General features: G+C 38.0%; 1 protein-coding gene and 1 long non-coding RNA gene across 3 annotated transcripts in view; one reads left to right on the forward strand and one right to left on the reverse strand.

Moving 5' to 3' along the window:
* LOC132992412 (uncharacterized) overlaps window positions 1–3839 on the reverse strand; it is a 50215-nt gene extending 46376 nt beyond the window's left edge. For both annotated transcript variants that reach the window (XR_009676326.1, XR_009676327.1), the window contains exons 1-2: window positions 3770–3839; window positions 2839–2910 (exon numbers count right to left, since the gene is read on the reverse strand). This is a non-coding gene — a long non-coding RNA (uncharacterized LOC132992412). The remainder of the gene's footprint in view (window positions 1–2838; window positions 2911–3769) is intronic.
* A 3436-nt stretch (window positions 3840–7275) lies between these two features.
* slc5a1 (solute carrier family 5 member 1) lies at window positions 7276–17254 on the forward strand. Its single transcript, XM_061061671.1, has 15 exons — window positions 7276–7530; window positions 8087–8158; window positions 8450–8554; window positions 8727–8786; window positions 10659–10763; window positions 10868–10973; window positions 11352–11432; window positions 11948–12156; window positions 12740–12875; window positions 13764–13871; window positions 13975–14125; window positions 14254–14422; window positions 16222–16437; window positions 16562–16664; window positions 16759–17254. Exons 1-15 carry the CDS (start codon window positions 7393–7395, stop codon window positions 16971–16973), a joined length of 1974 nt encoding a protein of 657 aa, XP_060917654.1. The 5' UTR covers window positions 7276–7392; the 3' UTR covers window positions 16974–17254.
* Window positions 17255–18095: the final 841 nt, after the last annotated feature.

The raw sequence follows: 18095 nt of genomic DNA on the forward strand, positions 1-18095 counted from the left end.
CAGTGCCAAATAAACTTGTGTTCTTGATCCCAATTTAGTTAACAGTTGGAATTTTCAGCGCTGCAATTATTGACTCTACTAGGTAACAGAGCGTTGAGCTAGTCCAAATGGGTGCCGTGAAGAGCCCTCAGAGGCCCTGCTGTAATGAGTTGTTTCCTCTCTCTTCTGTTGCCCTCACAGTGGAGGGTAAGTGGCTGTTGATTGATGAGTAGCTCAGCTGAGGCTCAGTACATGCCGCTGGGGGCTGAAGAAGGGCAGTAGACACCTCGTCCCGGTTCCCACAGTTCTGCTCATGTGTGCCCCAGCGTGCTCAGACAGAGGGGGAACTGTGGGTTTTGACGTAAAGCGGAGCCTCACCTCTAATGACTAACGAGGGGGCCCTTGCGCAAGCTCTTGTTGATCACCCTCATGCCCTCGGCTCACCCGTGTCACCCCATATGCCACCAACAGCTTGCTGGGTGAAAACCCCCTCGCTCCTTTTCATGACTTGTGGTTACAATGCCCTTCTGTTGTCTGGTATGGAAGTTTGCCCAGAGACATGGGTTGATGACAAGTATTAAAAAATAAACATGAATTATTATGGCTGACAAGTGAACAGTTATACTCTTCTTCCCTGATTATTGACTTGAGTTTTTTTGTGTGTAAGAGATTTGTTTTTTGAAACGAGGGTTAGAAAATGCTCTCAATTCTGTCTTACGAATGAAATTTAGAATGTGCATAAGTACAAAAAACATGCGGACGGTGTACACATCAATAAGTAATCAGTGTTAATAAATCCAACATGTCCTTATCCAGCAGTCTTGTGCATGTTGGGGGACTTTCGCGTTCAGTAACTCATATGCGGTAACAACACCCCCCGTTAAAAACCCTGTGGAATATATTTACCTCCCTGGAATAATGGAAAAGAGAGCGAAGAAAAGGAGCTTCATAGCAACCCAAATTGAAGTAGGATGACATTTGGAAAAAAAAAGTTAGTAACTCTCGAACTTAGTGAACCAAATAAATTATTTATTAGTTCACTTAGTGGGGAAGTTACTAACTAAAGAACACATGCTGTATGGGAGAAGGTGACACATGCTGTATATTCTATTGGGTCGGAGGAGTTGTTAAAGAAAACAAGACAAGAGGTTTGATATTAAGCTCAGTGTAAAAAAAACACACAAAAGAGAGAGAAGTATTTGCAACTGGAGCTATTCTCATATTTAGGCACATTCATAAGTAAAAGTATAAGTTGATCAATACCACTCGTTGCACGTGAATGTCCTTACGCACTCATTACCCACAGATCTGTGCACAGCACACGCACTGTTGATAAATTATAAATAAATAAATAAACTTTCTGTTCTTTAGCCCCTTCCTGAATCAGACTGGTATGTAGAAACAGGCAGAATTTCATTAGACACAGTTCTGTCTGTTATGATCCCAGCACACTCAATACTCTGTTTGCCAAAGACATAAACAATATTTTCCCACACTATTTGGACTTCTATGGGGAAAGGACTTCTGCTAAAGATTGAGTTCTTGCTCTAATCAGCTGTATTTGTTTTCTCCTTCTGACCTGGTATGTGTGTTTGTGTATGTGCGTGTTGTTGTTTTTGTACAAAACTAGTACTTCTAAAGGATTATACTCAGATGTTTAGTGATTGTAAAATACCTGGGGGCCAGTAGAAGGCCAAAGATTCCTTTTCGGTTTACAATCTGGACTAAAATCAGCGAGTGTGACCGAGTCTAATCCCAACAGAGCATTGGCCTCATTCCAGTGATTGATTCTCATTCAAGTGAATATTGATTGTCCCCGTTTAGAGATTTCAAGCAGCCATTTGTGAAAGTACCAGTCTGATAACTCCCACTTACATCTCTTCCTCTACACACCATTCCTGCTTTTATATTTTGTTTTTAAAAAAAAAAAGGTAAGTGGTAATGGTCTGGCTTCTTTTTCTGTATCCAGCCATTTAGAGAACAATAACACAACATAAATAACATGATTATGCATCGGCACCCTGTTAACCTTTAATAACTGAATCTCTCCTTCCCTCTTATGTTTGAATAATGCAGACTACTTTATTCTACAACAGCACTGTAGAGAATTTTCGCTTTATATCACACCACTGTTCATAAATCATTTTCGCTCTATTTTTAGTCTTTATATTATTGCACTAACAAAAAAAAGGCAATGTTTCATTTATCTTCCTCCTCTTTTATTTTTTTCGGTTCGCCCTGTAGCATCATGTTTGACAGATTACAATAACCTTGGACATGGATGTTAGCATTGTATTTACAGATATACTGTAGCTGCAAGCAGCAATTTAGTGGGACAAAGCAGTCAGGAAACTCTGGGACGTACATGGTGAAAGACGGTGATTGGAACAGCAGGGCTACAGCTAGATATGCCTCGAGTAAGGAAAATCAACTTAAATGTATTCATCGGGATATACCCTGAGCAATTCAATATACCAGCCTTCAATAAACCAATCCTTGCTTACCGAGCGAGAATAAGGTAGTGTTTCTTTTGGAGGGGAGAAGGGGTTCTTGAGGCAATTTAATTGCAGGACTTCTTGTGAAATGTCTCTCCTGCTTACACTGGGTCAATATTTGGGTCTATCACATTCTAAAATTGAACTAACTGTAAGGCCAGTGTTATGTCTATCACCAAGCTTTTTGTTACAGTGGATATTTCTTCAGTCTAAGATTACAGTAGTAAATGGACTTGAGCTTGTACAGGCATTTTCTAGCCTTCGACAACATTCAAAGTGCTTTTTTACACTGCAGGTCACTCTGAGACATTCACTCCACATTCACTCCACATTCACACACTGATGGCAGAGATAATATACTCACCATTCTTAGCTGAGTTATGTAGGCCATAATGTGAGATGGAGAGGCACATCCAGAGCAAGGTGCGTGGGGGTCCTTAACAAGATCAAATAAAAAGAATGATGCCACAGGATTCTGCCACAGGATTATTTTAAGATATAACTTAATCAGGTTCTGTACCTCAGTGAACACCCTCCCTGAGGGAACATTCAGAGGTTAACCTGCAGTATAAAGTTATTCACGTAGACTCCAACTTTACATTTCAACATCTTTATTGCACCATTAAGGTTAATGACATTATTTATTATATTACTCCGAAATCTGCTATTAGGCATGACGGGAACTTTTGTTTTCAAAAGCTGGACTTTTTCTTGTTACAGCATATCTGCATGGTTAGAGATAGTCACCACTTCTTCCACCTCATCAAATTTCAATCTTGGAAAAGTAAACCCTATCTTATAAAAAATACCCTGCTTCTTGTATGCTCAATGTTTTCCTTCTGGATAAGGGCGAAAGCTGAGGCGTTCTGTAGTTTTCTGAAGAAAGTAATTACCCTCTTCATGACCTGAAAACAATCATTTACATTCACATTAATTCAGTGTTTTTCCAATTTTGACCTTTGATATAGCCTAGTGGTTATAAAGGTATGTCATGTAATCAATCAGAGCAAAATTAGGCAGCTACCCTATGTTGTAATGTGCGTAACATTTAATGGTTGACTACTTTACTTTTTCCAATTATGAAGCAACGAAACAACTGTTTTAAGTACAAACGACCTCTACCAACTAGCCATGTATTTTACAGTAGTGGAAGTGCAACCAGAGCTCACTGAATCACTGGCTCCTGATAAGATAACGCACCTTCAAGGTCTCTTTATAGATCCATGTCATAGACTAGAGAAATGTGCTATCACATGGAGTCGCAGCTCAGCCAGGGAGAAAGAGGGCTCAACTACCTGAATGAGGGGTGGCTAACAACTCCAGCTGGTATCTCGTCGTAATAGCATTTGAGTTTCATATTCACACAAAATGATTAATGCTCTACTAACCACTTCGTCACACTGCTGATGTTTTGGAGGGCGGCACTTCCTTTGTGAATGATTACCATGGATGTAGAAGTGTCAACCGTAATCACTTTTGGATGATACCATCAAAATGGAGAGGTGGGTGGTCCGACTTTTTAGGGTAAGATCTGTCACATAATTATACAAATACTTTTTAAATACAATATGATATGCCCCTAAAGTAAAGTGACCAATAATGATAGACACAATGAAATGAAAAAAACTAATTGAAATCCGTAGAATAAAATAATCTGTTGGACGACGCCCCCCCCTCACTGTGACTTTTCATAATGCAGCCCTCTGAATAGAATAGATGTTTATTGCCATTTGCACAGGTACAGGACAGCACAGGTACATTGGAATTTTTGTGCGTTTCTCCCTGAGTCAGTTTCTCCAAAAAAGTTAAAATTATGTATAAAATAGAAAAACATATAAAAGAGTATAAAAGTACAAAAAAAAACAAATAAGTTGTATTAACAGCTAAGTAAATTAAAATAAACTGGACAGAATCTATACACTGTATTAAAGCAAATATATAATGCAAAGAAAATAACAAAGGGAACACTGTACAATTAAATGAAAATATAAATATGTTTTTTTGTCTCTAAAATATATGTTTTTGTCGTTTTTTTAAAAAAGTTTTTACGTTGTTTATCAAGTGAACAGTAAACGTTCCTGTTCTATTCTTTTTGATTACAGTTTGTAGCAAGAGTATTCACATTTTACATGTGATTTCTGAATGCTAGCGGCCTTGACAAGACCAGTCATTATGGCAAAACACATACATTATATTTTACAGCTATGGTAGAGCAACCCAGCTGTTATACAACTGTTATAAAATGCTCTGTGCACACACGGGTGTTTTCAGTGAGACTGAATAAAAAGGCCAGTCTTTAGGTGAAGGTTGGGTGGATGTATGCTGGAAATTACATGAGTTCACCAAACTATACATGGTAATAACATGTAAAAAAAAAAAAAGGGCTAGGGGGCTGGCAATCCTGCATTCTGTACACATAAAAGAGGTCTAATCAGGCTACATAAGTGAAGTCACCTGTCATTTTAGGCCTAGTATGTATAGGCTTTGATATGTTTTATGAACAGTTGCAATACCACAATGTAGAAATAACCTACTTCAAATTAAGCTGTCGGATTCTTTTTTGTTGTTGTTGTTTAAGTAAAATACAGACTTATGGCATTCAAATATACTTATGGTATCAAATGTAAAAGTTTTCAAATTAGCATAGCCAATTACAAATACAATTAAATGAATACAATGACCGTTGAAATGGTCAATAAATCAACCGAGTCCTTTGGGACCTTGTTAAATACCAAGGGTCACCATGCCCTTTTCTCAATCCATACTAATATAGCTTTTGTGTGTTGTTGCTTATATTTTGTAATAGTAATCTGTATCTGCAAAGCTCATGACATAATGTCAAGTGCAAATGAGTAATAGTTAAGTATTTCCCTCTGAATATATAGAGGAATTAAATCATTAAATAAAAATACAAATGTACAATGAAGTGGTACTTGTGTGCAGTACTTAAGTAAGTGTAACTTTATATTCTACCATAAGGAGTAAATTAAAGAAACAAAAAAAATGATTAGTGACAAAACAGCATGGTCAGATCAACAAAGCGCATGGTTTGATTTTTTTAAAAAGTGAAACAGTAAAATTACAATGCATGCATCAAACTTCTAATCAATATTACTATAATGGTGGACCAGGTTTGCCCTCACAAAAAGTATTCCTGTTATGTGTTATAGTCTTTCATTTAAAAAAGTAGAATCTTACTAATCAAATGTATGTGTGCATTATTTATGTGACCCCACAGGCACCTAGTTCAATCATTAGTTTGACTATCCTGTAGGGACACCTAGTGGTCGCCCAAATAATTTTATGTAGCCTATATGTCTTTAAAATCTAAGGGGCTTTGTTTCCTTGTTTTTCTGTGGGAATTGATGGGAAATGATCATCTATGTTTAAATTTGTGCCAACTTTAAAACATTGACAAACAATTTTTAATTTAATGATTAACGTGAAAATACACACTTAAGTCTTGTAGGACACTAAGGAACAGTGTAATGTTCCCTGTGGGTGGGGTTAAGTGCCTTTTATTTGTGGTAGTGTTTCAATGAAAGAGGAAATATTTCAAAAGAAAGGCTTGCCAGTAAACATAGACTTATGAGATACATTTCTTTTCTCTTTTTTTCTCCTTATATTATTTCAGCTGTTTTACTGTAGCCTACTTTTAGAACTGATTTGATTGCTTAGTAGATTTTTAGATATATTTATGTGGCGTATTCGCATCTACCTGTCTGTGCTCTCCCTCTTCCTGTATGTTTTCACCAAGATCTCAGTAAGTCACACATTCAAACATTCAGGGGTAGCCTCCATTTCAACACTGTGCCAAAATTGTGTGTTATTGATGTTTCTTTTTCTTTCCTTCTTCTGTCCTCACAGGCAGACATGTTCTCTGGTGCCATTTTTATCAACCTGGCTCTTGGGTTGAATATCCACCTAGCTGTTATCTTGCTACTATTGATAACTGCACTGTACACTGTCACAGGTTTGTCCACTGAGGGTGCATTTACTTCCTTTTCAACTGGAATCACAGATCCCTCATAAACTAAAAGTCTTATCTTTTTACGGTATGAATGGCATCATGACTGGGAGAACACCATTTTTTTATGTGCAGATACTTGAGAAAAATGACAAATAAACAGAATCTTGAATTGAGCTAACAAAAGGGCCCCTCCCTGGATTCAATTACTTTTCTGTAAACAAAAATGATTTCAGTCCAAATATGTAGTCAGTGACTGTACTTATTAATTATACTGATTGACAGAGTTGTCAAGTCATTGAGGGGGCATACAGGGCGCGGATGATGAATATGTTACAGAGCTTTTATGGGTCAACCTACAGAAATGTTAATTTTACCACACTAAAAAAAAATCTAATTTGCTCATAAAGTGATACGCATTCAGCTGCAGCCTGGGGGAGTTTATTAAAAGGTTTTGGTTTTAAACCTGTTTCTTTCCATGTGGTATTTCCTTGTGGGTTGATCATTAACAAGATTATTTGCTGAAGGGTTACACATTCATTTAAATTCAGAAAATTATTTTCACATCCACCATCTTATTTCAGCAATGGTTCATTTCTAATCAAGATGTAATTTTAATTGAACAATATCTTGTTGGGTTTTTTTAAAGAAAAAAAACACTTTCTCAATCCCTTTCCCAGCCCCCTCATCCTACCCACACTCTCTCTCTTCAGCACACACACTAACACACACACACACACACACACACACACACACACACACACACACACACACACACACACACACACACACACACACACACACGCACGCACACACACACACACACACACACACACACACACACACACACCCTTTGCAGGATTGAAGGTACATAAGTGTAATTGCAGGTGCTTCATTCACAGAGGAACAACACCAGCAGCATTTGTGTTCTCTGGTCACCCTCTCAGCAAAATGTCTCGGGATTATTTTGGATTCTCCTTCATAAGGAGCAATGCAAGAACCAGCTCATCCACTGTGGTTGTAAACAACCCGGCTGATATCTCTGTTATTGTGATTTACTTTTTGGTTGTCCTGGGTGTCGGAATATGGGTGAGTTGCTCAGTTTTCTGTCGACCGTTTTTAAATCCTTTTTCACTGTTAATAGTTAACTTCTCACTAGTTTTATAGCTGGGACAGCTGCAGTTTGTTTTACCTCGAAACTAAAATAAAACACTGTTTGAATTAAGCCAAGACAGAAAAAATAATCCTGATTTATTTGTTGAAGTTTTGAAAATTATTCTAAGCTGATGTAAGAGGCTTCTCATATCAGTGTCAGCGACTTTTATCACCTAACAGCTGCGCAGTTTAAAGGAGACATACTGATATGGTGCCATCAAAAGCTGGTTACCAAACAATCTGGTTCATAAATTGTTAATGCTGTAGCAGATCAACGTACTTCTTATCAGAAAATGAACATTGAAGTGAAATTAAATTGAGTAATATAACCGGAACATCCTTTTTAAGGTGTATCCAGTGACTTTATCCCTTTTTATTACTCATATGACATGTGCAAGTAAATGTTGTTTCCACTGAAAAATAATCTTTTGGTATTTTGTTTAAACATGGATTTTTTTTATTTCTAAAACACATTTTACTGTTGTTGTAGGCCATGGTACGCACCAACCGAGCCACAGTTGGTGGCTTCTTCCTGGCAGGGAGGAGTATGGTATGGTGGCCTGTGAGTATTCAGCTCCATAATATTGAGTCCCAGAAATGTTTGATATGATGTAGTCTTTTAATTACAGTATTAAAGCTATAGGAACTTAATGGTTGCAGATACAAATGCTGACTAACAATCTTTTATTGTTGTGCTCATTGGACTATTATTACTGATTATAGGACATACTATAAATCAAAGTCACCTGAAAACTTTAATGCAATTGAACATCTCTCCGAGCTGTGTTGGAAAAAAAACATATGCGAAATTATGTATGCATATTATTTATGAATACTTATATGAACTCCACAGATTGGAGCATCACTCTTTGCAAGCAACATTGGCAGTGGCCACTTTGTAGGGATAGCTGGGACTGCTGCAGCTGGAGGAATCGCTACAGGAGGATTTGAATGGAATGTGAGTTATCGGTGTTGATGTGCCAATTTCACCATTATCACTTCTTACACAAATGCTTTTTTTTATCCTGTGTCATTGATATTGTCACTTATCGCTGTAAAGTGAATAAATGTGTAAGTTATGGTGCACTGAATAATAATTGGTTTTGTCTTTGTAATTTTGTGTGTTTCAGGCTCTTATAGTGGTCGTCATCCTGGGATGGCTCTTTGTGCCAATCTATATCAAAGCTGGGGTAAAGTGAAAACACAGGACCTAGTTTTTACATACAAAACACCTTACTCTCTATTATGGCCCGACCGATATGAGATTTTTGGGGTGGATACCGATATTGATATTCGGGAGACAAACAATATCTTTCATGTGTCTATTTTTGATCTGAAGAGAAAGATAGATATAGATATACACATTTATTTTGTTGATCCCTAATATGCAGTTATCAAACACTTGTGGGAAAGATGGATCATTAAGACAAGATGGTCACTTAACTTAAAAGTGACTGCACATGTACATGCATCGTCGCTTTACACTGTGGAGATTGAATGCTATAGCTGTAATCCATATAGCACTCTCGGCCCTTGGCAGCCAGAAGAAAACTGCTAGTGTAATACAATGATACTGAAATGAAATCCTATGGCAAGCGGTTTAGGAAATTAATATATTGAATGAAACTTGAATATATTGAATGAAGTTTGAATATATCGAATGAAACTTTGAATATATCAAATGAAACTTTGAATATATTGAATGAAGTCTGAATATATTGAATGAAACTTTGAATATATTGAATGAAGTCTGAATATATGGAATAGAGGCAGATTTCAATTCTCCAAATACATTAGTTTCATTGTTGTCATCAAAAAGATTACCTGCTGAATATGCTGTTTTTGCAAAATGACATCAGCTGAAATATACCAATACTTTGTTGAACGTCAAACTTTTTTTGAAACAGCTGTTCGTACTCAAAATGATATGAATAATTTGGAATGTAGAATGTGTCACCTCGAAGATCATAGTTCAATTATTGGAACACTTTTACTACTAATAAGTAGTAATGTTCAACAAATCATGACTGAGCGCACTTTGTGCATCCATCTTTAGGGCATTTTTTTAGTCTCTTACTGAGATGTCAGCTGAAATAAAACTACGGACTTCCATTCCATATATTCAAAGTTCCATTCAATATGTTCAGACTTATTCACACACACACACACACACACACACACACACACACACACACACACACACACACACACACACACACACACACACACACACACACACACACACACACACACACACACCCTTTGCAGGATTGAAGGTACATAAGTGTAATTGCAGGTGCTTCATTCACAGAGGAACAACACCAGCAGCATTTGTGTTCTCTGGTCACCCTCTCAGCAAAATGTCTCGGGATTATTTTGGATTCTCCTTCATAAGGAGCAATGCAAGAACCAGCTCATCCACTGTGGTTGTAAACAACCCGGCTGATATCTCTGTTATTGTGATTTACTTTTTGGTTGTCCTGGGTGTCGGAATATGGGTGAGTTGCTCAGTTTTCTGTCGACCGTTTTTAAATCCTTTTTCACTGTTAATAGTTAACTTCTCACTAGTTTTATAGCTGGGACAGCTGCAGTTTGTTTTACCTCGAAACTAAAATAAAACACTGTTTGAATTAAGCCAAGACAGAAAAAATAATTTAATAATAGAGACATACTGATCTGGTGCCATCAAAAGCTGGTTACCAAACAATCTGGTTCATAAATTGTTAATGCTGTAGCAGATCAACGTACTTCTTATCAGAAAATGAACATTGAAGTGAAGTTGACAGGTGAATAACTCTCATAAAATCGACGCGTATTTGTGATAAAATTAGCTGATACCGATAGTCAGTGGATATGCTAATATTAGCCGATATTATCGGCTGGCCAATCAATCGGTCGGGCTCTACTCTCTATACATGTAAATATTAGTTTCCTCTGTTAAAGTTTGCATTCATAGCTGAAGTGACACAATAACCTTTAAATGATTGGGACATCTTAAAAACAGCCAATAGGTAGGTAAAACAAACACAAATCAACCATGTTATTTTTGTGGGCATGTTTAGGTAGTCACCATGCCAGAGTACTTGATGAAGAGGTTCGGCGGCCAGCGTATTCGCATCTACCTGTCTGTGCTCTCCCTCTTCCTGTATGTTTTCACCAAGATCTCAGTAAGTCACACATTCAAACATTCAGGGGTAGCCTCCATTTCAACACTGTGCCAAAATTGTGTGTTATTGATGTTTCTTTTTCTTTCCTTCTTCTGTCCTCACAGGCAGACATGTTCTCTGGTGCCATTTTTATCAACCTGGCTCTTGGGTTGAATATCTATCTAGCTGTTATCTTGCTACTATTGATAACTGCACTGTACACTGTCACAGGTTTGTCCACTGAAGGTGCATTTACTTCCTTTTCAACTGGAATCACAGATCCCTCATAAACTATAAGTCTTATCTTTTTACGGTATGAATGGCATCAGGACTGGGGGGTAAAGTCTTCCTAAGGCCATATGTAGACATGACTAGTTTATCTTTGGAGAATTGTTGTGGTTAAATAGCCGTAAACTGTGATAAGCAGGAAATTGCCTTCTGTTGCTGTTTTGTTATAATGGACACACACCCAAACGTCAGCATGAGCAGGGGGAAACCACTTGCATTACAAAACTACAAAGTAGATGCTGATGACCTCATTAGTGCTGATAAAATGGTTTGATTTAAATTCAAATATGCAAAATAATAAACTCTGACGTTGTATCTCAGGTGGATTGGCAGCAGTGATCTACACAGACACCTTACAGACCATCATCATGGTTGTGGGATCGTTCGTCCTCATGGGCTTTGGTAATATGGTATCCTTATATTCAGTTGCTATTTTTAAAGTGTTTTTTTTTACACCGGAAGATCCTATTATTACGTAGTTGTTGAAAGGCATAACGATTGCTTTGTACATCACATAGTTGCCACCAAAGTTAGTGCAAGAAATAAGTGGTTTGGATGAGAGGAGATCTGTTGGGATAAATATACAATATGGCAACACTGGGACATTAAAGCAAAGTTATTTCTCTGCTTCAAGAGTTCTAAGCAGTTCATTTATTTTACAGAAACAGCTTTGACTGGATTGATCAACCATAAATGCTTGTAAAGCAGTGAATTTAATTTCACTTTTTGCACAAAAACTGGTAATATACAAATAAATGTACAGCACAGAGCAAGCACTTATAGCAATCCTGTAGAAATGATATGACCAAATCCTACTGTAGCTGTGCTGATATTTATTACAAAAGCACTTCTTGTATGCATATCTTGTGTGACATTGATAAACCACCGGTCAGTCTAACTTGCACACATGTCTTCAGCTTTCAATAAGGTGGAAGGCTATGAAAACTTCCAGAAGCTCTACATGGAGGCCATCCCCAATATCACAGGAAACGCCAGTGAAAACTGCTACAAGCCCCGGCCAGACTCATTCCATATTTTCAGGAATGCGGTCACAGGAGACCTGCCATGGCCAGGCCTTGTGTTTGGACTCACCATTCAGGCCACTTGGTACTGGTGCACTGATCAGGTCAGTCAAGCAATTGGACAGCACTATTAGGAATGGCCACTGTAAATGTGAGGATACTCGTCCTGACTAAGTGGCAGGTAATAGGAAAGTCAACATGGTCATAAACACACACAAAAACTCACACATGCACACACATAATACACACACATAATACACAAACATACACAGTCTCAGTCAATTGATTACAACCCATTTGCACGCACATTTATATACCTTTATCTTGCCTGTTTTTGCCGGAGTCACTCAAGCGTTCTGAGTTGGTGCTGTAAGAGGATGTCCATGCTTTTAGTTGGGCTATACTGCACTCAAGACACTCATAAGATTAACATGGGGACAATTTTGTGACCTTGGTGAAAAATGAAGTTGCAGTTTAAATGATGACATACTTTAAACATATGTCAATGGTCAACCTACTCTATCACTATCACTCCAAATATGTGTTGTTGAACCCGATATACAGGGATATTTGAGTTTAAAAGATATTTGAGTAAAAACATTTAGAATCAATACTTTTTTCAAGCTATCTTGACACTACTGACCTTTTCCATCTGTGACATTTCTTTTTTTTTTTTTCGTTTTTTAGGTGATTGTTCAGCGCTGCCTCTCAGCTAAGAATCTATCTCACGTTAAGGCAGGCTGTATCCTATGCGGCTACCTGAAGCTGCTGCCAATGTTCCTCATGGTTTTCCCTGGGATGATCAGCAGGATTCTCTATACTGGTGAGTTTGTCCTGGTATCTGTCATATTACCTCCGCCAGAGAGGTAATATATAATACTATAATATAGTATATATGTACTATAATAACACAAGCAAGCTATTTTGAACTGGATCCTTAACAAACTCAAGGAAAGGTAATTATTTACTCTTACTCATATTAAGAAACCATGGCAGAATGGACTCACAGATAAATCAAATGTCTTCTTTGATGTATAGTTTTAAGTAAGAAAAAATAATTTGATTATATTTGATTTTTCATAGTGTTCATGATAAAAATTACTTTAAAAAAAAAAATGTATGTGAAGTATGAAATGCTTATCTGTAAATAATAATTGCACTGTTTTGATGATGACATTTTAGCTTGGCACAAACACATTATTATTAAAGGTTTAAAATGCATCCAAACATATAAAGGGGTTTCACATATAGATCATAGAAGACTTGTCTATTAGCATTGGTATCTTTGAGTCCCCTTCTAATGTTTAGATTTGGGCAGCTTTGGCTCAGTTAGAGTCGGCCTTAAGGTCGAGGGTTTGACCCCCAGCTCCTGCAGCAACATGTCCGATGTGTCCTTGGGCAAGACACTTCACCCTGAATTGCTATCGCTGCTTCGTCGGCAGCATATGGATGCAAATGAATGTGTATGAATTGGACAGTTACTTATGATGGTCCCTTTATATAACAGTCTTTGCTATCAGGTTGTGAATGGGTAGGTGTGACCTGCTGTGTAAAAGTGCTTTGAAAAGTCAGAAGACTAGAAAAGTGCTATACAAGCTCAAGTCCATTTACTGTTCTAGGCATAAGCTCAAGTATCATTGTTGCTCATGAACATCTTACAAAATATAAACTATGGGATTTACACCTGCTAATCTTTTTCATTTTATTTTAGATGTGGTGGCATGTGTGGACCCAGATGAATGTCAAAAACTGTGTGGGGCCAGTGTGGGCTGCACTAATGTTGCTTATGCCAAACTGGTGGTGGATCTCATGCCCAATGGTTGGTGTCTGCAGACTTTTAATATGAAACAGTATACATCAATCAATAGCCTTAATCGTCATCTTTTATACCCCATGTCCATCTGTTAATCTATCTGTTTTAGGTCTGAGAGGTCTTATGCTGTCAGTGATGATGGCATCTTTGATGAGCTCACTGACCTCCATCTTTAACAGTGCCAGCACTCTCTTCACAATGGACATCTACACTAAGATTCGCCGCTCAGCCAATGAGCGGGAACTCATGATTGCTGGCAGGTAAAGCGACGTTTCGATTCAGTTTGAAGTTATTCCTGTTAAGTAAATGCACATGTGCTTGATGGTAACCATCTACACTTGTGTGTGTGTGTGTGCGTGTGTGTGTGTGTGTGTTTGCATGTGTTTAGAGTGTTTATCTTGGTTCTGATTGGTGTGAGCATAGCCTGGATCCCCGTGGTGCAGTCGGCCCAGAGTGGTCAGCTCTTTGACTACATCCAGTCCATCACCAGCTACCTTACACCACCCATCGCAGCTTTGTTCGTTTTGGCAATCTTCTGCAAACGTGTCAATGAGACTGTGAGTTGCCATTTTGATCACCTCTTAATGTACACACTTTAATTCTAGGCGAAACATAAGTGCAGCTCTTTGACGCTGCACAAGATATTCAGTGTACTTAGTTACACAGCAGCACACAACAATAATACAAACATGCTGAGGTATATATATACGTAGGTATAAATACACTACATCTATCTGGGGGAATGCTTACATTTCTAATAAGCTTAAAACTCAAAATACAGATGAGGCTGAGAGGAACCAACGTTTTATTGGTATTGAAATGTTGACATATTGATGCCACTAGGGGCTGTACGATGGTGCTGGGGTTTAGGTGTCGCCTAAGGTACTTGATTTGAATCCTGGGTGAGCGTTGGCCTTTCTGTGTGGAGTGTTCTCTGCGTGCAAGGGATCCCTTAGGGTACTCCGGCTTCCTCCCACAGTCCAAAGACGTGCTGGTTAGGTTAAATGGTGACTCTAAATGCCCGTATGTGTGAATATATGGGAATGAATGTGACTGCTTGTATGTCTCCCTCGCCTCTCACCCAATGACAGCTTGGATCGGCTCCAGCCCCCGCGACCTTGAATGGGATAAGCGGTATAGATATTGGATGGATGGGTGGATGGATGATGCTACTTGTTAAACTCAAAATTAATTACAGTTCATCCTGAAAGGGGAACAAAAGTCTGTACAATAAATCCAAAAGTTGTTGGGACACTTAACCGAAAACCAGAAGTTTGAAATCATTGGTGATCATATTGGAAGCAGAAATGTGTGCACAGTGGTAATCCATTCACCATTTGTTCATACATTTAAATCATGACCAAAAGAGAGTGCACTCTTACAGATGAAAGCCAACACCAACAGTGAAATTTTGGATCTGGACAAATAATGTCCATTACAAAGATCTTGTGTAACTAATGGCCAAAGGTCATGGTAGCGCTTTACTGCTTTTTTATATTCTTCTAACTTCCTGTGGAGCTTAATAGGGTTTTCAGACCTGCCTGTAGTTAATTGACATCATCATGTGTGATGTGATCGGATATGACTCCATGTTGATGTGATTCTTTCTCTCATGGTTGTCACTGTAGCCCATAGCCACGTCATCAGCTAGTTAGCGTCAGTTATCAGCTGATTTATATACCCGCTAATCACACTTAATCACATTTTCACTATCAAGCTCATTTCTACCTTGTTTGATCTAGCTTCCTGTGTTCTTGTTAATTCTATCTGTCATCTTGTTATTGTATATACATCATGTAATGGGGGGGCGGGGATTAACTAATAAGTTTCAATGAAATACGACCTAGAGAGCAGAGCATTTAATTAAATGTTCCCACTATATTTTGGAAGAATTACAGTGGATGCAGATGCAATTTAATTATCTAGAGATTGCAGTGAGACATTCAAGGTCCCAGAGGAAGAATCCTACTGACTTTGACAATTCTCCAACTTTTCCTCAGCTGTCAAAAGGTGGTTGACCTTTGTGGGTTTTTGAGTGTTATGTCTTCAAAACTGTTTGACGGCTTGTCATTGAGAAATATCTGAAAAACTTCTTATTGTTCTTATCCTAACTTCTCATGTATCCCTATCATCAGGTAAGTCTATTTCTTCGTTTATAACTAAATGCCTATAAAACAAATTAAAACGTATCAGCCGTAGCTGTTCTTTGAGTTTTTGCGGATTTGTGAATGTTCCCCAACACTAAACTGGCAAACATTTTAAACATTTCACCAGTTTCTCCTGATACCTGTGACTACAGACCGCTACCATTTCAGAAGTCTGAATCAACATTTTTTCTACTATTTCCTTTCCTCAGGGGGCCTTTTGGGGCCTTGCAATAGGACTTGTTATCGGCCTCTCTAGGATGATTGCAGAGTTTGCCTTTGGCACAGGCAGCTGTGTTGCTCCCAGTAACTGTCCCACCATCATATGTGGAGTCCATTACCTCTACTTCGCCATCATCCTGTTTGTTATCTCCTGTATCATCATCCTGGCAGTCTCTCTCATGACCAAACCCATCGATGACAAGCATGTAAGTGACTGCTGTGAAATAAGGCTGAATTAATCATTCATACCCCAAACATGACCACTCACTGGAATACCAAGCACAATTCATAAATAATAAGTTTGTACCAACATTGTGTTTTTTTGTCTAGCTATATCGACTGTGCTGGAGCCTCAGGAACGAAACAAAGGAGAGGGTGGACATTGAACAGGATGATTGGGTTGATACCAAAGAATCCAACATGGAAATAGAAGGTAATCAGCAGACTGTCATCAAAGCATGCGGTTAATAAAAAAGCATGCACAAATAAGCAAATGTATTTTATAACCTTTATGTCTTACCTTACAGAACCAGAGGAGGAGCCAGGCATTTGCAAGAAAGCAGTGATGTGCTTCTGTGGGCTCGAGCAGCAGAAAGGCCCTGAGCTGAGTGCAGAGGAGCAGGCAGCGCTGCAGAAGAAGCTCACAGACACAACAGAGCAACCACTATGGAGGAACATTGTCAATGCCAATGCCATTATCCTCCTGTGTGTGGCCGTTTTCTGTCATGGTTTCTTTGCTTAAAAGGAACTCAACTGACCCTTATCGCTCTCAGATACTGTACTGCTATATTTAAATGAGATGGTTTTATATGAATGTATGACCTCATGAACTTCCACCTAAAGAAGATCTTGTAAATCTTGCTGTACTGTATCATTATTACCATAATGCTTCTGATGTCTTACATGACATCAAATGTACTTTTGTAAAGCACAAGCCTGTCTAAAATATGTAATTATTTCATAGAGTAGGGATGTAAAATATCTTTCATTGCTGTTAATTTTTCAGTAAACCAGTTAACTGAGCTGTAATCCATTAACACATTTATAACCTGTTAATTAGACATAAGCATTTATTATTTTATATGCTGCACATGACTGACCTCATACACAGTTGATGGATGAAATGTATTCTTGTTATACTGTTAAGGTATAATGAAAGAGAGATAGAGTGACAATTAACATGAGATCAGCTGATTAATTGATGTGCAGAGTACTCGAGCTAGTTTTTAATTAAAAGAGTGCATTCACGATGCTTACAGAAGCATACAAGTCTTATTTAATTTTAGAGTTTGAATGTATGTGATCTGCATAAAATGATCTGAAAACTTGCAGCATTGGCAGTAACATGTGCAAATAGTGATTATAATGAATGTTATTCTGATTCAGTCTGCTTCTTAAATAGTTATTTGTTGTATTAGGCACTTTCTATCTTAGAAGTAACAGACAGGAAAGTGAAACGAACTGGCTAACTTTGACTTATTTAATTAGGGATGTTGCCTTTAATCATAAAAAAAGAAATCAAGATTTTAATATCCCTGTTATTACTATTTTTGCTACCTCATTCTACCTAAGCCTTTTTTTTCCCACATAATGTTTGCTCAAAGTCCATGTGAGCTGCCCCCTCGTAAATCTGTGCACCTTACTTTGTGTTGTTTTAGGTGTTAATGAATGAAAAATCTCAGGGACGATAGGTTGCACGGAGTACTGTTTGACTCTTTACTGCCCTCTACTGGTAAATCTTTATTCCTGCAGAAATGTATTACACTGGTTTTCTGTTTACATCACTGCACAATTGTCAGTTTCTGGTACATCAGCTCTCTCTGGAATAAATGAATTCCTGATAAGACTAAATGTTGAATGATGA

This window comes from Labrus mixtus, chromosome 17, assembly GCF_963584025.1.
Source record: "Labrus mixtus chromosome 17, fLabMix1.1, whole genome shotgun sequence".
Taxonomy (NCBI): domain Eukaryota; kingdom Metazoa; phylum Chordata; class Actinopteri; order Labriformes; family Labridae; genus Labrus; species Labrus mixtus.